The sequence below is a fragment of the Bufo bufo genome, chromosome 2 (genome assembly GCF_905171765.1).
Source record: "Bufo bufo chromosome 2, aBufBuf1.1, whole genome shotgun sequence".
NCBI lineage: Eukaryota > Metazoa > Chordata > Amphibia > Anura > Bufonidae > Bufo > Bufo bufo.
In genome coordinates this window covers 142,057,999-142,085,825 of record NC_053390.1, presented here as the reverse complement: position 1 = coordinate 142,085,825, position 27,827 = coordinate 142,057,999, and the positions used below count along the sequence as shown (strand labels likewise).

Sequence of the window (27,827 nt, the reverse complement as noted above, 5' to 3'; positions counted from 1 at the left end):
TCCAATTCTATAATCATGCTATTGAGTCATGGACAGCTGGTGGCCCATCAGGATGATGTGAGTTGTGGATTTAAACTTTCTACTAAACTAAGGAATATTTTCTGTGCAACCTACTAGACAGTCATTCATGTTGTAAGCCATTGCAAAAAGTTGAAAAATCATTTAGTATTTAAAATTAATACTATTATCTAATACCAATATCTGGGAAAATTAGGATAGTCTCCCGTTTAATATGACCGTTCCAAAACCTTCTTTTTCCCATAGAAGCTACTGGTTGAGAATACACAGGTATGTCACTGTTTCTTTTTGATTACCCACAAGTCACAAATGATGCTGAAAGTGGTCTCCGTTTATCTCTATGCATCTTTGGGCACGTCGGATTATGTTGGCTGATACTGCTTGCAGCTCTTCAGCAGTGATGCTGCGGATAGTGTTTGTGATGTTTTTCTTGAGTTCATCCAGGGGATGTGGATTGTTAGCGGACACTTTTTGTTTTAAATGTCCACATAAATAAAAATTGTATGTGGACAAGTCTGGGGAACATGGTGGCCATAGCCCCTTGCTCACAGTTTGCTCCTCTGTAAACAGTTCATGAACCCGTGCCAGTGAGTTCTGTAGCGGGCTGATTTTTGGTGGGCTGACCTGTATTTAATTTGAGATTAAAACTGGGTTCACACTGAGTTTAACCTTCTGCTGGGCTTTCACTTTGTGGTATAGGTCTAAATACCCAAAAACGTTATTCAATCATATACCGTCATGGATCTATTTACTTCAGTGATGCAAAGTGATTAATCTTTGTGTCTTTTTTGCCAAACAGAATAGTGTAGCCTAGCATGCACTCTGTCTGTCTCACTAAAGTGAAAAGAATCCTTCTTGGTGCGTGTTTGAATATCATTTTTGGGTATTCAAATGTATACTCCCCCCAGAAAGCCCATCAAAGGGCAAAATGCAGTGTGAACCCACCTTAATAATTAATTTTTTTAAAGTATTTACTAGAAAAGAAATAATGTGTGATATTCTCTATTGTCTGAACAGACAATACAGCAGGGTTTAAAGATGCAATAAATATGAATGCCAGTTAATGGACAGCAAAGTGTCCGTAGACTAATATATCTCCAGAAAGAGATGGAGTACTGCTTCTCCCCAAAGATCAGCAGCAACATGGGAGGTGCATTCAGAGCCTTATTGGTACGTAGAATGCTGCTATATCTTGCCTAGACCCCTAGCAGTACAATGGAGCTGTCATTCTGACCTCCTCTGGATAGGTCATCAGTGTCTGATCGGAACCCCCATCGATCAGCTATTTAAGAAGGCACCGATGCTCCTGTGAGCCCCACGGCCTTCTCGAAGTTTACCATCCACAGTGCCATATATTGTATAGCAGCTGTGCTTGGTACTGCAGCTCAGCCCGATTCACTTCAGCGGGGTTGAGCTGCACCTAGGCCACTTGACCGAGAAATGTGATGTCACTGGCATAGGCTAAGCTGCAAGAAGGCCACAATGCTAACAGGAGTGCCAGGGCCTTCTCAAACAGCTGATCGGCAGGAGTCCTGGGTGTCAGACCGCCATGATCAGATACTGATGACCTATCCGGATCATCAGTTAAAAACCCATTTAATCCCCCAACCACTAAAAAGATGAATCTGTCCCAGTCTACACAGCAAAACTGAGAGGTGAGCTGCAGAAAATGGGAAATTCAACCTATATATGTGCACTCCAAAAAGACCACCACCAAAAGTTTGTAAAAAAAAAATAATGCTGTATAACCTTTTTGATCAAAGTAAGACAAAAGCAGTTAACATATAAGCCACTGACCATCTGTTAAATAAGAATAACATGTACTTCTGTGGTATGTGTGATTAAAAAAGAGCTAAGAACATGAACCGCAAGTGAAAAAAATAATTAGCATGAAAATGTGATTTGTTTCATTTGCTGCCAATGGAGTTTCAATCTGTGGATCTATAACACTGATTGTAGTATAGTACTATACTATCTAATTAGGAAGTATGGTCTGCCTTATGCAAGCCAGTCACCCGTGTGATGAGCAAAACAATTAGTCACTTTTAGAAGACTATTCAAGTGACTTACTAGCTTTCTATCACCGGTGAAACCAAGCAGAAGATATTGCCTATCATGGTTCATTTACATTATTAGTTATTAAACTATTAGTTGTACTAGCTATCCTTTAAGGTCGATGAGGCTGTAAAGTTAATTGATTTCTTATTCGGTTTACTTCCTAGTGTCCTTGGCAAACAGCAGATCTGTAGTATTGGAAAGGAACTGTTTTGTCACGGTAGAGAGCTAGACTATAGCATGGGAAGGGTACTTGGATAGCACATAGTAGGGTGGTTTAAGGCACATAGTAGGGTTGGGGAAGAGCCAAGAAAGTGGTTTGCCACATAACGGAGCACAGAAAAGCTGATCAGGTGGGTAGCAGAGCTGAGGACAGAGTGGTCTGGAGCACCTCCATGCTCTGGAATGAGCAGGAAAGTTGACCATTGGATAGATAGGAAAGGAACGGTGTAGAACAGGAGTACTCAAATAACAGACCACAGTACAAATCCAGACCAGGAATGCTAACTATCCAGACTCTGCAGACCTGATGCCATACAGGCATTGGAAGAGGGCAGTGTCTCTTCCAATGCATCTAGCAGCACGCCATGTAACCTCCTGCTTCTCTATGATATACTACTGATTCGCACAGACTTTCTTCTCAACAACCAGAAACTGCTCCGATTAGTCAACCACAAAAAGCTCCATCCCCTGCTGCTCTTTTACAGTTGGCAGCTGATCACCCCAGTAGGTCCTGATTGAACACTGGGTGCTTACTGTGCATACTCTGTGTCATTCCTGTAAGAAACCATCACAAAGCTGCCTGCTTTCTCACAGTGATAACACTGACGGCAGGGAAGAGCTGGAAACTGGGTCCAACACTGAGGATTTATAGCAGAGATCATTAGATCTCCCAGTGACCCTAAGAAATAGCAGTCAGTATTATAAGTTACATAGTTACATAGTTGATACAGTAGACTCAGATTTCTACACGTTTTCATAAGCATTAATGTTTTTTACTTTTAAGAATTCGTCTGAATCCTTTTTGAAACTGTCCACTGTTCCCACTGTGACCACGTCCTGAGGTGGTCTATTCGACAGATTCACAGTTCTTACAGTAAAGACGCTTTGACTCTTCCGGAGACTGAACTTTTCCCTCTCCAGTCGGAGGCAGTGCCCCCTTGTCTTTTGAGCGCATTTTACATAGAACAGCTTTTCACTGTATTTTTTGTATGGCCCATTTATATATTTGTATAGATTAATCATGCCCCCCCCCCCCCCCTTAGACATCCCTTCTCAAGACTAAATAAATTCCATTCTATAGACCTTACTTTACCTATTAAGCGTCTATGAGGGAAAGTATCAAAAGCCTTTGCAAAATCCAGAAACACTACATCCACAGCCGCCCCTCTGTCTAGGCTACTACTCACCTCCTCATAAAAACAAATCAGGTTAGTCTGACAACTTCTGTCCTTGGTAAACCCAAAGTATCATTGTGTGTTGTCCTGTTATGGTGCCTGCTCCATCTGACATGATATTACCTGTCTCTATGATTAAACCACTGTCATTGTGTTCAGCAGTAGGGTTCTTATTAATTTTAGGGGTTCTTTTTGTTGTCCGAGTTATTTTTAGAGGTCTGTTCCAGGGTCTGATTAATTTTAAGGATTTGAATTTTTTTAGGGGCATGGGGTCTGATTATTTTAAAGAGTCTGAGAGTGAAATCCATGGCAAATCCACGGCCAGCCATGGCAAAATTCACATGTAACTAAAGTGTGTTTTACTGCAGTTTTTTTCACAAATTTAGCTATGAATTCATAGCAAACTCCAAGGCAGATTTTCTGCCAGAATAATATGTCCCATGTACTCCTGTTGTTTGTATTCAGCTCAGACTACCACATGACCAAAGACTCAGGTACTGTAAGAGCACCTTTACTAAAACTATTTGACTACCCCTGGTTTACCATATTGAAAAGACAGGATTTAGGAAGGAGAGGCCTCCTAGTGTTTTGGAAATGTGCCATGTGGTAGAGCTGGGGAAGAACTTGTTTGGGAATGGATCAGGTCAGGTACATGTTATTTCTAGAGAAGGAGTGGAGAAAGGAAAGGAGTGGTCTGGCCTGTAAAGTATCAAATCTCAGAAAACAGTCGTGTTACTAAGGAGATTGTAAGAAAGCAAAGGTGTGACAAGCTATCATTGCCGAGGTCAGAGTTTCAGAATGGGCCCCCTTCCACCTATATCATGTATTTAATTGTACTGCATGTTCAGTGCCTGGGTTTGGGGTGGCCCCAACGCTACACTGGGTTTCAACACAGTATCAACACGTGTTGCTGCTATCCAGAAGGGTTGGAAAGGTCTTGTGCACCCCAATGGAAAATATTCTAAGTCCACAGAGTCAGGGTCTGCAGTTAACCAGTGTGCTACTTAACCAGTACTGAGGAAACACAAGTGTAAAACAATACAGACAAGGCATTGAGCTGGCTTCTCCAGTCTCCTCCCGGGCAGAAGAAAGTTTTAATGCTGAGAAAAGGCCTGAGCCAACTGTCCCTCTATCTCAGAATGCTGGTACCCTGGCCAAAAGGGTTGGTGGCTCAGTCACCCTGCTGGAGCCCTAATCCGGGGTCTGTGGCTCAGCATCTCTATCTCAGCATCTTCTTCTGTTCACTGATGCAGTCTGGCAGATTCTCTCCAGCTAAGCACTGGTCCCTATCTGCAGAGTGGCAAAGTCACTCCTACTAAGCACTGATCCTTATGTTCAGACAACTAAGACTCTGTGCAGACTCTAAATCACAGTGCAAGCTAACCCTTCAAAGTACAATAAAGTAGGGAACTGATGGCTTTGTGTAGTCGCAATAAGAGCAAATGTCCATAGTCCAAAGTACCCTTGCGCCAGGGCACTATACATCATGAGCAGTTGGTTGTACAAAGAAATTAATAGGAAGATAAATTTCAGCTTTTGTAGTCTATAAATTGTAACTTTCTCCTTAATAGTGCCCTAGTAAGGCACCTACATCACCTATATCTTGCACTGGTCCTGGGAGAAGAAGCAGCGTGACATACAGTACGGTACAACTGGGAAAAAAATGGCTTAAGAGCAACACATCAGTTACTAATATATCCCAAGATGGAATGACAGCATGAAAGGATTTCTTTTTTAGTGGCGCTATGCTACACCAGTTTCTTTTCTGTAGGCCACCCTTGCTCCCCATATGTTTTACTGGTTTAAATCAGCCTTTGAGATGATATTTTTAGACACAATTTCAAACTACGGGTGAATCAGGATTAAAATTTTGCTCACGATAATGTTTCCATATTATCATGAGCAAGCGTAACAAATGGTTCTTGCAATGTATGAGCCATTTCCATTTAAAGTTACAATTACATTTTTACCTCGGTACTTTATGTCCGAGTGTGAAATTTTACTTGTAATGTTTCTTAGAGGTTTTATATTTTTTTTTCCCATTTTTTTCCCCCTTTTCATTGCTGGATGGAATTTCTAATGACTTCTCCGATGTACTGAAACAATGTCACTGCAACCTTTTCTGTAGTCTTGTGAGGCTTGAAATGCAAAAGGAAATTGGCATTTAAGTGCAAAGAGATAACATCCTTGAATCTTACTTTCCCTGATTGCTGCAGACACACTATATTGCAGAAGTTTGTATGATCAAAATGGTTAGCAATAACATCTGATTAACCAAGTCGTATGGTGCTTTATATTTTATATCACCTCCCTTTAACTTTCAAAAGCTCTGTAAATGTCTACAAATTCCACCGTATTTCTGAATCTGTTTGTGTAGTATAGCATTCATTTTAGAGGTGTAAGATTTTAAGATTAACTCCGGGAGAGAACTCTAGAAGAACATTCAGCTATCTTATTTAGCTGCGTGATTAAATGAGTCACAAGACTAATACAGATTTACAGCCACTAACTGGAATCTTCTAATACGGTTTGGCTTACTTATTACGTGCTGTAAAACAGAGTGGTTGTTATTTCTCACACATCAGAGTTTCAGAAAATCAAATACTCCTACTATATAAATAAAAGGAAATATGAACATTTTTTTTATGGCTCATACGGTAGAGCAAGTTAATCTGACAATATAAAAAACAACTGTTTATATCTATGTCCATTCCTTCTACAGTACTGCTATGTATTTGACTGGCGTGAAGGTAATTTTTGAATCCAAAACAAGGTGGATTCAAAAAAAGTCTTATCTGTCCTTAACCCCTTCAACCCCGGGCCTGTTTTCACCTATCTGCCCAGGCTATTTTTTGCAAATCTGACATGTGTCACTTTATGTGGTGATAACTTTAGAACGCTTTTACTTATACAGGTCATTCTGAGATTGTTTTCTCGTCACATATTGTACTTCATGACAGTGGTAAAAATAAGTAAAAAAAATACATTTTTATTCATAAAAAAATACCAAATTTACCAAAAATGTTGAAAAATTTGCAAATTTGCAAATTTCAATTTCTCTACTTTTATAATAGATAGTAATACCTTCAAAAATAGTAATTACTTTACATTCCCCATATGTCTACTTCTTGTTTGGATCATTTTGAAAAAGACATTTTATTTTTTGGGGACGTTAGAAGGCTTAGAAGTTTGGAAGCAAATCTTGAAATGTTTCGGAAAATTTCCATAACCCACTTTTTAAGGACCAGTTCAGGTCTGAAGTCACTTTGTGAGGCTTACATAATAGAAACCACCCAAAAATGACCCCATTTTAGAAACTACAACCCTCAAGGTATACAAAACAGATTTTACAAACTTTCTTAACCCTTTAGGTGCTCCACAAGAATTGATAGAAAATGGAGATGAAATTTCAGAATTTCACTTTTTTGGCAGATTTTACATTTTTATCCATTTTTTCCAGTAGCAAAGCAAGGGTTAACAGCCAAATAAAACTCAATATTTATTACCCTGATTCTGCAGTTTACAGAAACACCGCACAGAAGGAAAGGAACGCCATACTGTATGGTTTTTGGAAGGCAAATTTAGCTGAACTGGTTTTAAGATGCCATGTCCCATTTGAAGCCCCCCTGATGCACCCCTACAGTAGAAACTCAAAAAAGTGACCACATTTTGGAAACTACGGGATAAGGTGCCAGTTTTATTGGTACTATTTTGGGGTACATATGATTTTTTTTTGCTCTATATTACGTTTTTTGTGAGGCAAGGTAACCAAAAAAGGGATGTTTTGGCACCGTTTTTCTTTTTTCTTTTTACAGCGTTCAACCGAGGGATAAGGTCATGTGACTTTTTTTTTATAGAGCAGATCATTACGCACGTGGCAATACCTAATATGTATACTTTTTTTAATTTTTTTTCACTTTAGCACAATAATAACAGTTTGGAAGCAAAAAATAATCATATTTTAGTGTCTCATAGTCTGAGAGCCATAGCTTTTTTATTTTTTGACCGATTCTCTCAGGTAGGGTCTAATTTTTTGAAGGATGAGGTGACGGTCTGATTGGTACTATTTTAGGGGGCATACGCCTTTTTGATCACTTGCTGTTGCAATTTTTGTGATGTAATGTGACAAAAATGGCTTTTTTTTTACAGTTTTTTATTTTTATTTTTTTACGGTGTTCACCTGAGTGGTTAGGTCATGTGATATTTTTATAGAGCTGTTTGTTACGGACGTGGTGATACCTAATATGTATACTTTTTTAATTTTTTTCACTTTAGCACAATAATAGCAGTTTGGAAGCAAAAAATAATAATTTTAGTGTCTCATAGTCTGAGAGCCATAACTTTTTTATTTTTTGACCGATTCTCTCAGGTAGGGTCTCATTTTTTGCGGGATGAGGTGACGGTCTGATTGGTACTATTTTGGGGGCCATACGCCTCTTTGATCACTTGCTGTTGCAATTTTTGTGATGTAATGTGACAAAAATAGCTTTTTTTTTACACAGTTTTTTTTTGGGTTTTTTTGTTTTACGGTGTTCATCTGAGTGGTTAGGTCATGTGATATTTTTATAGAGCTGTTTGTTACGGACGTGGCGATACCTAATATGTATACTTTTTTTACATTTTTTTCACTTTAGCGCAATAATAGCAGTTTTGACACAAAAAAAATGATGTTTTAGTGTCTCAATGTTCTGAGAGCTATAGTTTTTTTAATTTTTTGGGCGATTGTCTTAGGTAGGGGCTCATTTTTTGCGGGATGAGGTGACGGTTTTATTGATACCATTTTGGGGGACATACGCCTTTTTGATCGCTTGGTGTTGCACTTTTTATGATGTAAGGTGACAAAAATGGCTTTTTTTTACACTGTTTTCATTTTTATTTTTTTATGGTGTTTATCGGACAGGGTGGATCATGTGATATCTTTATAGAGTCGGTCATTACGGACGCGGCAATACCTAATATGTGTTTTGTTTTTGTTCTTTTAGTTTTTTATTATAAAATAAGGCGAAAGGGCCGTTTTTTTTCTTTTTTACTTTATTAATTTTATTACTTTATAAATTTTATTAAAAACAATTTTTTTTTAAACTTTTTTTACTTTACTTTATTTATGACATTCACTTTTGGGGGTCTGATCCCCTCTGCAATGCATTACAATACATCTGAGTCATACACTAACAGGTTGCCTAGGAGATCCAGCCTGAGGCTGGATCTCCTCGCCTCCCGTAGAAGGCAGTTCCCGATGCCGCGGAAGGCATTGGGCAGCCTCTGCACGGCATCAGGCGGCCTTGTGTCGCATCGAGTCCCCGCCACAGCAGCGCGGGGACTCGATGCTCTCCCTCACCCGACACAAACCTCTTCTATGTCGCGGTCAGCACGGACTGCAACATAGAAGGGGTTAATCCGCCGGCATCGGCTTTTACATCGATGCCGGCGGATACAGCAGGGGCCCGGCTACCACGGACTGCCGGGCCCCTGCAGTGATTGCGCGCGCACCGCTCCGGTGCCCGCGCGATCACTTTGACGTACTATTACATCAAATTGCGGGAACTTAGTGGTTCCCATGACGTAACAGTACGTCAAAGGTCGGGAAGGGGTTAATATTTTGTCTCCTGTTATGATCCACTCCTGATTTTGACTTTAAAAACTGCATAAAAAGCTGCATGTGCAGCCATACCCATAGGAGTATACAAACATTACTTGTATGTTCAGGGTTGACAAAGTGTGGTTACGGATGCCCTCTTTTTTTGTGGCTCCTGAATATCCAGTAAATTATTCCAGGTGTCCAAATGTAGTGCCCTGGAGCAAGGGTATTTTGGAGTATGGATGTTTGTGGACATTTGTCCCTGCTGCTGCTATGCAAAGTCATCAACAACCTCTTTACCCTTGCACTATGATTTATGCTGCCGTTTACACTTACACTGTTCTATGTTGTTCAACTACATTTTATATGTTTATTGTAATATATCTTGTTAATTTGCTCTGTTATTGGACTGTATTTCAGCTGCACTGTGGAAAGGGTTCATGTACAGTCAGCTTATGCTGAGAGTTTGGGACTTTCCAGCCTGTGCGCTGAGAAGCTATTCATTTTCCACAGTTACCATAGGGGACTATGCAGAGCTAAGTTTTGGAGGGGAAAACACACAGGGAACTTTTGACCAACTGGTTTAGCTCTTTCAGACAGTTGTTTACACTTGGAAACTGCTTGGTCATTCCTAGTGATTGGTATTGAGGCTTAATACAAGTCTATTGCAGCCATGAACTGCAACATTGTCTCTGTTAGACTGTGCTTCTCCCACTTCACCTCTCCCACTACAATATTCTGGATCAGTTATAAACTGTATAAAAGTAGAGCAGTCTGATTATTATTATTTCCCATTGGGTTTCACAATGCCTTACCATCCCCTCCAGAGAGCAGCAATATGGCACTGGTGACAACTCAACGGTGTCTGAGGGATCCAGTGCAATTTTCGGGCCACCTCAAACCAGGTCACTGCCCTAAGGTCCAACAGTAAAATGTATTCTGGGGCCCCACTGTACAGCTACTGTATATGCAAATATTATATGCCAGGCAGCAACAAGACACAACAAGAGGATACTGGAGGGCCATCCTCTGGCCTACAAGGTATCTCAGCCACCCGATGCACTTATAATAATAATAAACCAGGTGTTTTATTAGATAAACTACACAGTTTTTCATATGAACTTTTGAGATGCTGTATATTGCCTATTATAGTGCAGTCAGTGTACTGTGCTACTTGAGCAAGGGGTGGGAGACTTGGGGCCTGTCTTCCTCAGGGACCCACCGGGGGATTCACCTGTTCCCTTGTGGGCCAGTCCAAGTCTGTTTTGGTGGACCAGTTTGATTCTGGGGAGCACTGTTGATATTATTGTAAATGTTCTCTGTAGATATATAGAAAGAGACCGATCTGGCTAGTGCCATTTTCTGGAAGGGAGATAATTTGAATAAAATAAAAATAGCCAAGCCATATATCCAACTGCATGCAGACCCTCATCAGTACGGAGTAGGGTTCTGGCTGGCCAAGTGTTGTTAAGTGTGTGAAACTAAAAATGTTAGGGTGCCTTTGTACACAGAAGAAATGGAAAATTAGTTCCATGCATCTGAATGAAATTTCTGCAACAAATCGTCCAGGTGTGAAGCTACCCTTAGGTATGTAGTTATATGATGCTCAATCTATTTGGACATTCATGTATTATTCAAGTGTCAATGCAGGTCCTCTGAGACAGTCCTATTATGGGGCCATAATGATGCTTTTCAACAACAACAAAAAACAAGTAGGTTGGTGCTTACTTAAACCATCTTTACTTGGCCCAATCAAAACTGTATGGGGGATAAATGATCACTACTACAATTGTTTGTACCCCATACACTCTCCATTATGTCAACAGCACATCCCTTGTTTAAACGGAAAGATGTGCCAACCAGCAAGCATTTTTAGAGTTGCATAAAAGATCTGATCAGCCTAAAAATGAGCAGGTAAAGATAAAAGTATGTATGGGACTTTTTTTTATTTGTGGACTACACCGCTGCAGTGTTACTGGTGTAATATATATAGCTAGTGTAATCAGGTGTAATGTGAAAGTTATCACAGACAACATATACAGTATATACAGCTTCTTTTTTTTATTTATTTTTTATGCATTTAATATTTTACTAAATCTTGTAATTTATTTTGAGGTTTTCACTGTAAGGATTTCAAGGCACTTTTAGATTGTCATGTCAAAATCATATTTCATTTATATTGTCCCCTGTGTATAACATAGTTCAGACATAGTTCAGAAACTGTACAACATAGAGATGTATACAGAGAAGGTATTAAAAAATAAATAAAAATAAAGACAGAACCTCTGAACGTATGATGAGAAACCACCATGAACAACATAAAAGAACACCAAAGGAAATCTCTAGATGCTATTAATATCGACATAGTTTTATTTGTGTGTGAAACACACATGGGGGAATTTATCAGAGCTGCTGTGCCATCTTTCTCGAATATGCCATGGTCACCACTTTTCTGAAAAGTGGGCACAGTATGGGCAGGGCTTCGTGTGAGATCATATCCTTCCATGACCCAGCAAATTTAGTATCATTTACATCAGAACCTGGAGTAAATTATAGCTCAAATCTTTATCAGCTCATTATTTATTAGCTGGCATAGATTTCACTTGCTGGTGCACAGAGGGCCAGAGATGTGTCTAATTTACTAAGAGGCTAGCTTGTAGGGCTAGCTCATCTGAATGTAATGATACCTTTCCCTTTGATTCATTGCCTCATTTTTGTAAAAAAAAGTACTTTTAATCCATTTGTAAATGAGCAGTCAAGTGCACAGAGGGTGGTTCCTGCTCTCTGCTCCTCCTGCTTCCTCTGCCAGCCCCTTCCTCTCATTTCTGATTGACAGGATCATGTGAAATGACCTGCTCTTTTGCACATGAATTAAGAGCTTTTTTTCCTCCAGAATGAAGCAATGGATCACTAAATGAAAAGTATTATTACATTCAGCTGATCTAGCCCTACAAGACATTGTGCCTGGATTACTAGTGAATTTCCCAGTGACAGACTTCCATTAATAAGTTAGGCACATCTCATTCCAGCTCAAAGGTATCAAGACTGGTGTATGATGTGCCCTTCTTGATAAGTTTAAAGAGTAACTGCACTTTACAAAACCTTTTGATATGTCTGAACACGGGGACCTCCACACCATTGACAACATTCTCTCCCCATTGCTGAAGATGGAAGTGAAGATGGACTTAATAGTTTTTTGTATTGAGGCCGTCGTTATGACCATCTACAGCGGGGAGGAGAGATACAGCTAAAATAGAGCCTCTAACTCCTCATTTTAGCAAATGGGGCGGGTATCAGTGCTCAGGCGCCCATTGACCAAACCCTCGATATGTCACTCTTGACATGTCAAAATTTTTTGGAAAGTGCAGTTACTCTTTGAAAAAGATTCAAAATAAAAAAAGTCAATAAAAAAAATCATACACACCTTATCATTCTGATGCTTCAAAAGACCCCTGCCATTCTCTTCTTCCTGGTCCCTTGCAACAGAGGAAGTGTGACCATTCAGCCAGTCATTGGCCACATTGGTTACCCATGTCAGCTTGTGATTGGCTGAGAGGGATTGGGAAGATGAGAGACTGGTGGGCTACCTTAGAAGCATTGAAATATGAGAGGCGGGGCATTAGTGAGATGAGTATTACTATTTTTTTAAGCCATTTTCAGCTTTTTTGGGAAAAAAATAGGGAAATCCCCTTTAAATTGTTTGTCTGCCTGCAGCTGCCTCTAGAGGTAGCTTACTCCATATGAATTTATACAGCTTCCACTAGTCAATAGTAAATCTGTCTTCCATAAGCTCTTGAGCAATCAGTACTGATAGATGCAAGCAAGACAGTAAACATTCACTGTCCCCCTGAAAGTCTTATTCATGGTAATAGGGTACGGCCACACGGATAGGTTTCTGCATGAAGTTTTGGAAGCCAAAATCAGGAGTGGATCATAAAAGGAAAGAAAATATACAGGAAAGATAAGATTTTTCCTGTTTTTTGAATTCCTGAATTTTGGCTCCCAAAAATGCATGCAGAAACCTATCCGTGTGGCTGTATCCTTCCAAGAAAGCTATGCTACATCTGCTATGTAAGTTGAGTATTAACGAATACTTTGGTATAGAAGGTGCCATGGATGTGACTATGTGGTCATGCTTGGAAAATATGAATAAACTTGAGTTGTACAACTTACAACCTTTTTTTGGAGGTCTGCTATTTCAGTATTTTTTTTTATATATTCGGGTACGTTCATTGAAAGATACACATAAAGTCATGCTGAGATTAACTTGTAAATGAAAAGCTTATTTTCTTCAGCATAGACCTTCTAATTAACACTCTGGTATTTCTCTCTCTATATCCTTTTCCCATAAAGCAATGTCAATGACGTCCACTCCGTCCTTGAAGTGACAGTATATGATGAAGATCGAGACCGAAGTGCCGACTTTCTGGGCAAAGTTGCTATCCCCTTGCTGTCTGTAAGTCTCATTCACCTGCCATACATCTCAATGTTTCTCTCCATCCAAAAAAAAATATATGAAAATTTCTGCCGAATGTCAGTCAATTCTCAACTGAGATATTAAAAAATCTCACACATACACTAAAACGCAGACAAAAAGAAAAAAATATATAATGAATAGAATTTAACACCCTCGGTCCACGACCATGTTGAATCCCACGGTAGTTAATTTTTCCTGACAGGCTCAGTGCTGGTAATGAACAGGTACTTGTCAAAATTGCCACAGTTGTTTTGGACTCCTTGTCAGTTTCAGCAGCTGGGGGTCAAAGGTGGCCGGGGGAGTGTATTCTGCAGAGACCATGAGACAGACGGCTGTCATGTCTTTCTTCCCACAGATTCAAAATGGTGAACAGAAAGCCTACGTCTTGAAAAACAAGCAGCTGACAGGGCCAACAAAGGGGGTCATCTATCTTGAAATAGATGTGATTTTTAATGCCGTAAGTCCTAAGTTTGCCTTTCTTCTGCCTTCTATAAAAGCTCAGTTCCTTGAATGCTTTTTGTTCCTTATCTATAAAGTCTATGAATGTTAGGCTTCGACGTTTTATTTTAACCTCCCCGCGAGTGAAGGCGAGGAGCGACACAGCCACAGCATGGCGCACCCTCCCCACAAAATTTCAATTCAGCTGTTGTTGCTAGCAATGACATTGCTCCTGTTAAGTATGCATGCCACTTACCCTCCCTGGGTATTATACATTTATGTCCTTTATACAGTTTGCTTTTGTGAATTTTCAATCAGGGTGCACGTGTCGGTCACAGATTACAATTAGGCTAGAAAACTGATCATTTGTGTGACTTGTCTCATGACGATTATGTATTATCATGTGCAGGTAAAAGCCAGCCTGGCTACCCTCGTACCAAAAGAGCAGAAATACATGGAGGAAGAACCTCGACTTTCTAAGCAGGTAAATAGGACGCCCGCCATTGACAAGTGACTTCAGAGATGAAGTAAGCAGCATGTATAAAGATGTAGCAGAGCCGAAGTGGTCATTAAACACGTTCAGCTTGCATCATTTGGGCATCTTAAAGACTCTTTGAGTCCCTACTATGGATCCGGTTTACCTGCAGTCCTATGTAAAACAGTTATAACTCATCGTGCCAGATGACCAAATAATTTTTATATTATGTAAAAAAAAAATGAAATATATTGCTTATTAATGCTCTCTATCTTGTTTTATTGGGGCATAAACATCTCTTATTATTGATTTGTCATCACGAGGCTTAATCAATTCCGAACAGAATGTACAGTATTTTTGGCATGAATCTTGCTTAGCACTGATTCCTTTAATAAGGACACTCTTTGCATATGCTGTGTGAAAAAATAACAATAAGAGTGAGACGGAGCTATACACAGGGGAGCAGGGCTCCTCAACACCCTCCTGACAATGTACCTCAATCATAACTTAAATTATGCTTGTCTCAGACTGCGTAAATAACAGAATGGTATGGAACCATCTGATGCTTGGGGGTTGGGAGGTTGTCATAAGGACAAATATTCTCATGGGAAGACCAGGTTTAGAATAACCAGGATGATCACATAGTGAAAACGAAATCGCATAGAGGCAGACACTGGCAAAATTCAAATCTTTGGTCTTAATTCTCTTAGAAGTTGCAACCAGTCAGTGACAGAATGTATCTGAGGGCAAGTATGAACGGGTGATTGATATTACTGTTTATTTCCTCTTCGAACAGCATGGTGAAAGCTAAGACATGAATGCAGAAGTTAGTCATCCTTTATTTGACCCAGACTGCTATTTAGCTCCATAATCCTGTGCTTCGTTGTAGATAATGATGTACTTGGTGTTAATTACATTTAATATTTTTATTATATAGTGCTTCATTTACATTTCAGTGATAACATTGTATGACAAGGGCATGGAAAGTAGCTAGAGTTGGCCAAAAATTGAATATTAAAGATCTGGAATGAATGATTTGTTAGCGTGGCATATTCAGGCATGATATGAAACTAAAATCAGTGCTTTTTCATGTTCGATCATCATTTTGGTTTCCAACGTTTTTAGGCCAAGAGCCTCAAACACTTCAGAGACCACACTAAGGAACCTTAATGTGGACATCACCACATGGCAGCAGTTGTGTTGTCCATAGTGACTTCATCATTGTTGAAGATGCTGCTGGTGAGGATAGGAAGGGCAGTGGTTTCACTAATACTGATATAGCACCTGCAGTGAATATTAGTGAGCTTCATCTTCCATATGGCCACAGGTGTCCACCATTACTGGGAACCAAGCCATGGGTATGGTTTAGCCAAGGGTGGGCTCAAGCTCCTTGGAGCATCAGTGCTCCTCCACTCTGCTCTTAGAACCACTCCCCACGTCCCCTTGATTGACAGGCATCTTGCCTGGGCCTGTAATCTCACACCTACAATGCAGTCTACACCATTGGATACTTGCCTCTGCTTTCCTAGAAGCACAGATGACTACTGCACATGCACCGATGATGTCACCCTCCACCCAAACAAAGCTAAGGCATTTGCTTTGTTTAATGGGGTTGATCCTACTGACAGATGCTAGGGGCATGTATAGGGTGGGGCATGTGCAGGTGAACACTGCCTTTTGCAGGTTATATAGCTAGGGCTAGGGTAGCAAACTGAATCTAAAGGACAACCTAGCTATGACTCTGCTGTCGTCACCTCCACTGCCTACAAAAGTGCACCATGGTTATTGAAAGAATCCATATGGGGATGGATACCAGGAAATTCACAATTCAGAGAAAGCTATTAAAGTTATTAAAGAAAAAATATGAAAAATATAGCTATACCGTTCCCTACAGTAGACAGTTCTTTGAGAACATGCAACATTGGTACTAGGGAATGGATCCACCAAAAGATTTGTGGTTGAGATGTGATGGACTGTGCACACAACAACTGTTACCCACATGCTTCCCTGTTGGCACCTTGATAGAAGTGGCACAGAGCAAGACTCAAGTGACACCCTAATCACAGATTTCCAAAAGGCAAAAAATTTTGATATCCTATTATTTTAATGAGACCATGGCACAATTCCAAACACCGTGATATTAGACCACCAAGATAACAGATATTTTTGTTTCTCCCATATATACACCTAGGGTATTGGGAAGAAAGAACGTGTACACAAAGAGTAGGTGAATATACAAACTCCATACAGAAGTTGCATTTATACTCCAATCCACAGGTTATCTAAGAAGACAGCAAAAATTAGCAGGATGAACAGAACTGTTACTTGGGACCTCATCCACCTGGGTGTCACCATCGTTCATAGTCCATACCAATATAGTTTAAAATGACCTTAATATAATTTTGACTCTGGAATCTGGTAGAACATGAATATAAGTAGTGTTGAAGTGAAGCATTCAAAGCAGAATTTGGTCTGAAGTTTAGGAAAACTTTGATTTTTCTCGTGCTTCGTGGTAACGAATGAGGTTTTCCTAAAATGGCAGCTGCACATGTTACAAAGCGAAACTAAGTGTACAGGAGACAAGCCTGGGAAAGCAACATTACCCATAATGCAGCAGACCAATCCACGGATAGCCATCCCCTGTGATGTCACAGCCCTATAAAACCCTCATCCCTTGTGGTCTCCGCCATTGTCCTGTGAGCATAGGGAGAGACGTGGCAAGCGCTCATGGCTAGTGACAGTGTTGCTGAAAACGATTAATAGAAGAGTTCAATACCAGTAAGATGGAAGCCTTTATTATTCCAATGCCCAGCGTGCCAACTAATACCATCCAGTCTGCACCCCTTAGAGATGCCAGGTCTTAGTGATGACCATCCTCGTCTTTTGCTGGCTTTAAGTCCTAGAAAAGTCAGCTAAATGTAAAGAGAGGAGGAGCTGGATGTTAATGATTAGTGTTGAGCAAATCAAGCTTCGGAACCTAGATCTGAAGTCGATTCATTCAAAACTTCATTTGAATGCTGTACAGAGATTCGACTTCATACAGCATTCAAATATATGGGCTCCGGCGAGGCAAATTCGTTATCACCGAAGTCTCGCGGGACTTCGGTGGATAACTACAGGATTTTCTTTTTTCAACTTTAAAACCTTTTTAAAACATGGATCCGAAGTCGCCTTCAATAACGAAGTACCAGCCTGTACTGAAGCCGACTTCGGATCCATGTTTTAAAATGGTTTATTCACCGAAGCCTCGCCGGAGCCCATACATTTAGGAGCGGATGCGAACCTCAATTCACTCAACACTACTCCTCATGACATATTCTCATCTATATTAGATCATGTGGAGAAGGAGGAAAAGCAGATGGCAGAAGAAGGGCCCCCACCTGTAGGGCAGGAGAGCGCTGGGGTTGGAGAAGAGGGTAAGCCAGCATATTGTGCCCCCACTTAACCAGCCAAACCTCATACCAACAACAGACTCTGTTTAAAGGTGTCGCGTAGCGATTAGCAATGAAGACCGACTATACAGTGCAGTCTTTCTATATTAAATGAAAGGCCGCTGCAGGCTAAATGGCCGAGCGTTTCTTCACCGCAGCATGACCGCTCCATGTGGCCATACCCTAAGGCAGAGTGGCCTGGGTATACCTGATTTATAGTGATTCGTGATGAATTAATTCGGAACAAATTAAATTTCTTGGCTAACTTCGGCGAAGTTGCCGAATTGAATTTTTCTAAACTTCACTCAACTCTAAATATAAGCACAAAAGAAGTCCAGTATGTTGTTAAACCTCAGATTGGCGCAACCATCTTGTGATCACAAGTGGGAGGCACTTCAGCACAAAACGAGCATGAGACATACCCCACCAGTCTACTGTATATACACAATGAGTTTTACTATTCTGTTTTGTAGTTTTTGAAGTATAAGGAGCTACAAATCAATGATGTGCTTATTAGCATGGACTCTCATTAAATACCTCACACAGCCAGGGATCATTACAACCGACTCTTGGCATGAACACTAGACCCCACTTAATAGGATTTTCTGGAACAGGCATCTATGGCTACAGTAATGGTCATAGTATTTTCAGCATGTCTTTTTAAAATATTTTTGAGCATTCACACCATGTCTGACATTTTCTACCAAACCCAATATTTTTTTTATTGAGTTATGATGTCATATGTGACAGGTGTAGGATAAAATATGACAGTTCCTTTTCCAAACTGACATGCATGTAACACACAAAATATAGTACTATTGATGTAGAAATACCAGCATTCTACATTTTCTGCTTGAACTTGAGACTCACAGTATGATTTTTTTTATCCTATATCCCCATAATTTGTCTTTTTGCTTTTATACTTATTTATATATTTATTGTATGCTTGTCGCTTCCATTGTAAGCAAACATTTTACAGAAATGTGTAGTCTGGGAAAATTCCTTACTGAATTTATACCAGAGCTTACATTTCAATATGGATTTTAATGAAAAAACAATGCATTTTTGAATGGTCACTAAGTTTTCAAACAACTATGGATAGATCAATAGTACAAGTGACCCCAAGAAACTTAGTAATATATGTTATCAGAGAGAAATGTCTAGTTTACATGGTTATCAACTGTTTACGTCAACCCCTCACCACTTGCTAAATGCTTTTCTCTTTGAAATTTGCTTTAAATCTGGACAGGAGCAGCTCCACAGAAGGACATTACACATTTTTACACATGTCAGTACAAGTTTATGGAGAGGGGTGGAAGTTTATATCTCAGCCCAGACTCTTTATTCACAACCATACAAATCAGTACTTTTCTGTTCCATGATCCTGGGGCTGCTTCTAAATGAGATAGAGAATGTTAAGAAGGAAATTCTCCTCTACTTTCTGTGTGCAGCGGATGGAAGCTAGTCTCCACCTACCAGGTCTGGGAAAACTGTAAACTAAAGATATAATATACAGAAGAAAAAACAAAGTGCCATATACTAGTCATATTAAGGCAAGAATGATTTTAATATGCAGGGAAGAGACAAGCTTTGTCAGTGCCCAAAGCTGTGGTTTCAGAAAGTGCATTTCTCCATGATCCCTGAAGTTTATCATGTTAGTTGTGACCAGAACATTACTTTTTTGGACCTCTGGATTGTGCCTCTATCTATCTCTCATTGCACCCTTGCCATGTGTTTACCAGATCCACTTACAGATGCAAAAATAAATTTGGTAATTCAAATTGGTAAAACTAAAAAAAAAGGTATTCAAAACTGGCAACCAGCCCAATTGGATCATTTGATTAAAAAAAAGTGAAAATGTGTTGTACGAATCTGACCATAGAAGTGTGGATCCAACCATAATCTTCATGAGACTATGACTTTTTAAATTAGGGCATTTATTATATGCACATGTCTTAATTGACAAGTATATGGCACTTTGTTTTTTCTTCTGTATACTATATCTTTAGTTTACAGTTTTCCCAGACCTGGTAGGTGGAGACTAGCTTCCATCCGCTGCACACAGAAAGTAGAGGATAATTTACTTCTTAACATTCATATGTACAGCGCTATAGAATGAATAGCGCTTTAATAATAATAATAATAATAATAATAATAATGCACATAAGAGGATCAAACAGAAGGTAATCAGCATTCCAAAACCTTGGTAAACTTTTTTAGTTGCAAATTGCATTTCTACACTGTCCTCACCAGTTTCCAAAAACGGGGCATGTAGAGGACAGGTTGGGGGTGGGGCCTTCCAGAAACTGGAGTAGATAATGACTGAAATCTACGCCAGCTACAAATTGGAGTACATTTTAGTCTGGCGCACAGACTGCCAGAGAAGGCATTTACTTTATGATGAGGCCTTTGCCTGCTCCGGCGGCACAGGCCCTTTCTGCCAATACATGTGGTCCCAGACACGACCAGTGCACCATCAGTACTTATCTGTCCATAGTCGCACACTGCATGACACTCCTCTCTGACATGGAAAATACATGTGAACAGGAACTAGATAGAAACAAGTATATCTGTCAAACCCTGCATGTTTTCTATCATTTTTTTTATATAATTTTCCCCCAGTCCAAGCCACAATCATCAAAGGGACTGGCCTCAGCAGCGACCCGTACAGGAAAAGATGTGGTAGTGATAGCATAGATAGGAGTAATAGTGGTTCTTTTAGGGACTCCCACTGGTTATCTGCATGGCCAGCAAAAGGGTGGAGGCAAAGACCAGGCCCAGTTTAGTGATAACAAGCAAGAGTCTCTTTACTGAGGATGATGAGAACTGCAGTGCAGATAGCCGCAATAGGCAGAGTTTTGTGGTATAACACAGAGCTTACTTTTCCCAATAGCTCTATATAGGTAGCGGCAATGATGGTGGTAGTAGTAGTCCCTGAGTTTCTCTCTAAACATTTTGCAACCTTCCTAAATTTGACAACAGCCATGAAAGTCCCAGTGTGGCGGCTCCAAAGCAATATACCCTAAGATCCCTGCAATGCTAGATAGTCTGTAGATATCATTCCTGCCTACTCTCAGGGTTAGTCTGCTGGCAGCTTCTACAGTCCACAAGAATGGTGTTTTCCTGGAGAACAGATTCTCTTCCTTCACATAGGCTCTACAACAGGCAGAGCTAGACTGACTCTAGCTAAAACTAACCAGACAGGTACCAGCACATTACCCTGACAACTACACTAAGAGGATGCCAGATTAGCTCTTTCCTACCCTATATTCAGCCATGTGGGATACAGAGTGCATGAAATAAATGAAATGTACCCTTTTAGCAATAATTAACCCTTGCAGTAGTCCACTGGGGCACTGCATTTGCTATAAGGATTTACAGGGTCCTTAACAATTTTGTCTTCTTCAGCCAGTGAAACCATCAGATCCTTAGTAAAACACTTGTGTACTTCATCCCACTATTAAGCTACATATTTTAGTTGTTTTTGTTTTAATGCAGTTGCTGAGAAGTTATGAAAGATTTCTTGTACTTTTTTCCTCTCATGCAAATGCCCTATCGCTTTACTGTGCATATTTATGGGCACACTTACATGCCTTGCCCTATATCACAGTTACACTTTTATTGGAGCATTTGTGTTTTTGTCTTTGCTCTAACTGTCACATTTTACTCCACATCCTCTTGTGCTGCATTACTTGCACAGCATGCCGTCACATCCCAAATTGCTTTCCCTACATGCTCATCAGCATTAATAAGATTTGCAACACGGAGATATTGCTAATATATTAATTATAAATGCTTTTCTGCTTTATGACATTGAAAACATTATAAAAGACGCTCTTCTTGTCATAGCTGTTTGCAAAGCATATAATAGGCCAGCTTTATTAGATTCTCTGGAGTGGATCACAGACATATTTCTGCTCTGTATCTGTACATAGATTAGAACTCCCTGAAAATAAGAGAATACAATAGTTATTATGAAACAGCTATTAATACCAGTTCTGTATGTCTTATATTGAAACATGCACAATTCAGAATAATTACATTAAAGAGGACCTATAACCTCTCCTGATGCATACCCCATGTAATACAATTCTAGAGCCCCTAACGTATTCTTATGACTTTATTATTTCTGCTAGACGTTTATGAATAAATTACTAGCAGTTTGCAGTGCAGGTCCAAATGGGTGTTACCAGTTGGTGGTGTGTCCCTGCATAGTCTGACATTATCCAATCAGTGCTGCCAGTGCCGGATTGTGCAGGGACAACCCCAACTGGTAACACCCAACTGGACCTTCATTGCAAACTGCTAGTAATTCAAAAATTCATAATAATAAAGGAATGACACCACACAGAGTTATAAGAATAGGTGCTCCAGAATTGTTATTACATTGGGAATGCAAGTAGTTACTAAAACAGACATGTCAGAACAGGTTATAGCTCCTCTTTAAGTCATCTTACATTCTGCCACATAAATTCCTACCCCTGAATAATAATACATTTAGTGACTATATATTACCAACATACAGAGACTAAATACCGCCATATTGGATAATAGCTCATACCATGACTGGATAACAAACACTGCAACATTATAGCCCCATATCATGACTGGATAACACCACCATACAGTAACTGAATAACTGTCATACAGTGACTGAATAACCACCATACAGTGACTGAATAACCACCATACAGTTACTGGATAACAACCATACAGTGACTGAATAACTGTCATACAGTGACTGAATAACCACCATACAGTGACCTAATAACCACCATACAGTTACTGGATAACAACCATACAGTGACTGAATAACCACCATACAGTGACTGGATAACGACCATACAGTGACTGAATAACCACCATACAGTGACTGGATAACCACCATACAGTGACTGGATAACAACCATACAGTGACTGGATAACAACCATACAGTGACTGAATAACCACCATACAGTGACTGGATAACCACCATACAGTGACTGGATAACCACCATAAAGTGACTGAATAACAGCACCATACAATGGCCGGATAACACTGCCATATACAGTTGCAATAAAAAGTATGTGAACCCTTTGGAATTATATGGATTTCTGCACAAATTGGTCATAAAATGTGATCTGATCTTCATCTAAGTCACAACAATAGACAATCACAGTCTGCTTAAACTAATAACACACAGAATTAAATGTTACTATGTTTTTATTGAACACACCATGTAAAAATTCACAGTGCAGGTGGAAAAAGTATGTGAACCCCTAGACTAATGACATCTCCAAGAGCTAATTGGAGTGAGGTGTCAGCCAACTGGAGTCCAAAGAATGAGATGAGATTGGAGGTGTTGGTTACTTTGGGTTTGCTTTTCACAAGAAGCATTGCCTGATATGAATGATGCCTCGCACAAAAGAAGTCTCAGAAGACCTACGATTAAGAATTGTTGACTTGCATAAAGCTGGAAAGGGTTATAAAAGTATCTCCAAAAGCCTTGCTGTTCATTAGTCCATGGTAAGACAAATTGTCTATAGATGGAGAAAGTTCAGCACTGCTGCTACTCTCCCTAGGAGTGGCCGTCCTGTAAAGATGACTGCAAGAGCACAGCGCAGACTGCTCAATAAGGTGAAGAAGAATCCTAGAGTGTCAGCTAAAGACTTACAAAAGTCTCTGGCATATGCTAACATCCCTGTTAGCGAATCTACGATACGTAAAACACTAAACAAGAATGGATTTCATGGGAGGATACCACAGAGGAAGCCACTGCTGTCCGAAAAAAACATTGTTGCACATTTAGAGTTTGCTCAAGAGCACCTGGATGTTCCACAGCAGTACTGGCAAAATATTCTGTGGACAGATGAAACCAAAGTTGAGTTGTTTGGAAGAAACACACAACACTATGTGTGGAGAAAAAGAGGCACAGCACACCAACATCAAAACCTCATCCCAACTGTGAGTATGGTGGTGGGGGCATCATGGTTTGGGGCTGCTTTGCTGCGTCAGGGCTATCATTGAAGGAAAAATGAATTCCCAAGTTTATCAAGACATTTTGCAGGAGAACTTAAGGCCATCTGTCAACCAGAGGAAGCTCAACAGAAGATGGGTGTTGCAACAGGACAACGACCCAAAGCATAGAAGTAAATCAACATTAGAATGGCTTAAACAGAAGAAAATATGCCTTCTGGAGTGGCCTAGTCAGAGTCCTGACCTCAACCTGATTGAGATGCTGTGGCATGACCTCAAGAAAGCGATTCACACCAGACATCCCAAGAATATTGCTGAACTGAAACAGTTCTGTAAAGAGGAATGGTCAAGAATTACTCCTGATCATTGTGCACGTCTGATCTGCAACTACAGGAAATGTTTGGTTGAAGTTATTGCTGCCAAAGGAGATTCAACCAGTTATTAAATCCAAGGGTTCACATACTTTTTCCACCTGCACTGTGAATGTTTACATGGTGTGTTCAATAAAAACATGGTAACATTTAATTCTTTGTGTGTTATTAGTTTAAGCAGACTGTGATTGTCTATTGTTGTGACTTAGATGAAGATCAGATCACATTTTATGACCAATTTGTGCAGAAATCCATATCATTCCAAAGGGTTCACATACTTTTTCTTGCAACTGTAGTGACTGGATAACACCGCCATACAGTGACTTGATAACACCACCATACAATGACTAGAAAACACCACCATACAGTGACTGGATAACTCCACCATACAATGACTGGATAACGCCACCATACAATGACTGGATAATGCCACCATACAATGACTGGATAACGCCGCCATACAATGACTGGATAACGCCGCCATACAGTGACTAGATAACAGAGTATAAGGGGGCACAGTAAAATATATGACCAGGGGCACAGTGTAGCGTATAAGAGGGCAAAGTACAGGAGCACTTTACAGGTTACAGGTTATGGTAAGGGGGTACAATACAGGGTATAAGAGGGCATAGTACAGGTTAGTAGGCACAGTACAGGGGTGTCTCCTTATACTCCTGTAATATGCCTCCTACACAGTATTATATGGGGGCATAGTGCAGGGAATAGGAGACTGGCAGGGGGCAGAGTAAAGGGTGGTGGACAAATACACGGTAGTGGGCCCAGTACAGGGCAGGGGGCACAGTACAGCATAGGGAGCACAGTACAGCATAGGGAGCACAGTACAGAGCAGGGGGCACAGTACATCATAGGGGGCACAGTACAGGGCAGGGGGCACAGGGCTTGTCGCACAGAGCAGATGGCTAAGTACAGGGCAGGTGGCACAGTACAGTGCAGCTGACACAGTACAGGGCGGGAGGTACAAACTCACCATTTTTGGTCAGGCTGGCAGTGAGTCCTAAGCAGGAGGTCGGCAGCATTATCTGGCTGGCAGGCTGCAGCGGTGCTCAGAGGGCTGAGACAGCGTTGCTGCTCATGGTTGCTCCAGCTTTTTGGCTGTCTGTTACAGCCAGAGCAGGAGGTCAGAGGCGCTACATAAGAGGTAGGCAGGCAAGAGAGGCGGTCGGCAGTTGGGCGGGCAGGCGGGCAGTCAGTCACATCCAGGGTCCACATGGCGCTTCTTGTTGTCTGGGAGCGGGCTCTGTTTATCAATTGAAATGATTGGTGGAGAAGCAGCTTCCGCTCACTGCTGCTCCACCAATCAGATAACACAGTGCAGCAGCGCAGAGGAGAGGTAGGAGAATCCCTCTCTCCTCTCTCCTCTTGTTTATGTATGCAGCGTTACAGCCCCCACCTCCCCTCAGACAGAGAAAAAACATTAAATTATTAGAAATAAGGCCCTACTGGCCACACCCATGCTACTGCTCCCGGGCCCCTGCTAAGCTCAGGCCCCGAAGCAGTCGCTTCCCCTGCTTCCCCGATAGCTACACCACTGACTGGGAGCTACCTATCTGAGCGCACCCAGGATGCCCCAATAAGTTAGTGTGGTCCAGTACCACTGAGAGACAGAGTACACATAAATGGCCACCAAAGAGTTCATCTAAAAGATCCTACATGTTTCATCCACCCACCCACAAGTATCAGCACATCATAAGTGTCAGCACTAAAGAAGGAAGGACCAGCACTACATCGCGAGTGCTGGTCCTTCCTTCTTTATTGCAAGTATTGGGACGTCTCCCCACTGACTCGTGCACCGCGTCTATTCCAGCAGTGCCGACCCTTTTCTACATAAGTGTCAGCACTAGGGATGAGCAGACCCGTGGCTGCTCGGGTTCGCCAGGTTCGGCTGAACTTCGGGTCAAAGTTCGGGTTCGGGACCCGATCTTGACCCGAACCCGACCTCCATTGAAGTCAATGGGGACCTGAACTTTGGTGCACTAAAATGGCTGTAAAATGGTAGTAGTACGGGCTAGAGGGCTGCAAAATGAAGCAAAATGTGGGTAAGAGCAGGATAGTTGCAAACAAATGTGGATAAGTAATGACTTAAAATAACATAGAATAGAAAACAATAAACAATAATAATCTTAAACTAGGAGGCGGAGGTCAAAGTGGAGTAGGAGGTTGAAGAGGTGGTAGACGTGGCGGTATAGGTGGAAGCGGCAGTGGAGGAGGATGAGGAGGAGGTAGCCAACACTGTTTTTGTTGTTTTTTAGTATTTTTTCTCCCTTTATTTATTTTTTATTTTTTTATAAATTTGGGAAGACCCCAAAACATTGGGAAAAGAGAATGCAAAGAGAGAGTGCGCTGGAATTTAACAATGGCTAGGTCCGGCCGTATACTCTATTGTGCACAAGGTATAGACAAGTCCTGTGGGATCCATGCCTGGTTCATTTTAATGATCGTGAGCTTGTCCACGTTGGCTGTGGACAGACGACTGCGCTTGTCTGTGATTACCCCCCCTGCCGTGCTAAACACACGTTCGGACAATACACTTGCTGCAGGGCAGGCTAGCACCTCCAAGGCGTAAAGGGCAAGCTCAGGCCATGTGCCCAATTTGGAGATCCAAAAGTTGAATGGGGCAGACCCATCAGTCAGTACGTGTAGGCATGTGCACATGTACTGTTCCACCATGTTGCTGAAATGAAGATGTTCCGTATCAGCTGGTGGTGCTGATTTTTGTGGCGTGCTGACAAAGCTTTTCCACATTTCGGCCATGCTAACCCTGCCTTCTGAAGTGCTGGCAGTGCCCCAGCTGCTTTGGCGACTTCTTCCTCCTCCTCCTCTGCCTTTGCCTTGTGCTTCCACTGAGCCCCCGCTGTCAGGTGTGAATGCCATCAGCAGCGCGTCTACCAGCGTGCGCTTGTACTCGCGCATCTTCTGTTCACACTCCAGTGACGGAATTAAGGACAATATGTTGTCCTTGTAGCGGGGATCCAGCAGGGTGGCCACCCATTAATCAGCACTGGTTAGAATGTAGGCAACCCTGGCTGTGCTGAAGTTGGTGGTGAAGGTGTTACGCTGACTGGATGAGGAGGAAGCAGAGTAGGAGGCAACAGGAGGCAACGAGAAATGTCCTGCAATCCTCGATGGCAGTAGGACATGCGCCAAACTGCTATCTGCCTCAGGCCCAGCCGCTACTGCATTTACCCAGTGTGCAGTTAGGGAGATATAACATCTAGAGTTGATCGAGCATGCTCGGCCGAATACCAGTTCGGCTCAAGCATCACAATGCTCGGCTTATCGCGGTGTTCGGCCGAATACCGCGTGTGCTCGAGCGCGATGCTCGAGTCTCCTCCCCGCACGTTTGTTGGCTGCTCACTGTAATGCCGTAGCTATGTTGGTTACTGGCATTACAGTGATTGACTGGCCGGAACGCGTCATCGGGTGCTATTAAGCACCCGATGACACATGGTTCGACTCTGTGCGTGCAGTTGTAGAGACCCAAAAGTCATTTTAAGGACTATTGTTGTATCTGGCAGCAATTTATATTTTTAGCGCAACCTGCGCTAAATAGCTTGCAATTGTTTGGCCACTGGAGACAGCGACATTACCTGCGCTACATCTCCTGTATAA

At 41.2% G+C, this 27,827-nt stretch overlaps 1 protein-coding gene across 1 annotated transcript in view; it reads left to right on the top strand.

Moving 5' to 3' along the window:
• MCTP1 (multiple C2 and transmembrane domain containing 1) overlaps positions 1-27,827 on the top strand; it is a 796,241-nt gene that overhangs the window by 415,730 nt on the left and 352,684 nt on the right. The window contains exons 12-14 of the mRNA XM_040421550.1: positions 13,402-13,504; positions 13,881-13,982; positions 14,373-14,447. Of these exons, the coding sequence (XP_040277484.1) occupies positions 13,402-13,504; positions 13,881-13,982; positions 14,373-14,447 (280 nt within the window). The remainder of the gene's footprint in view (positions 1-13,401; positions 13,505-13,880; positions 13,983-14,372; positions 14,448-27,827) is intronic.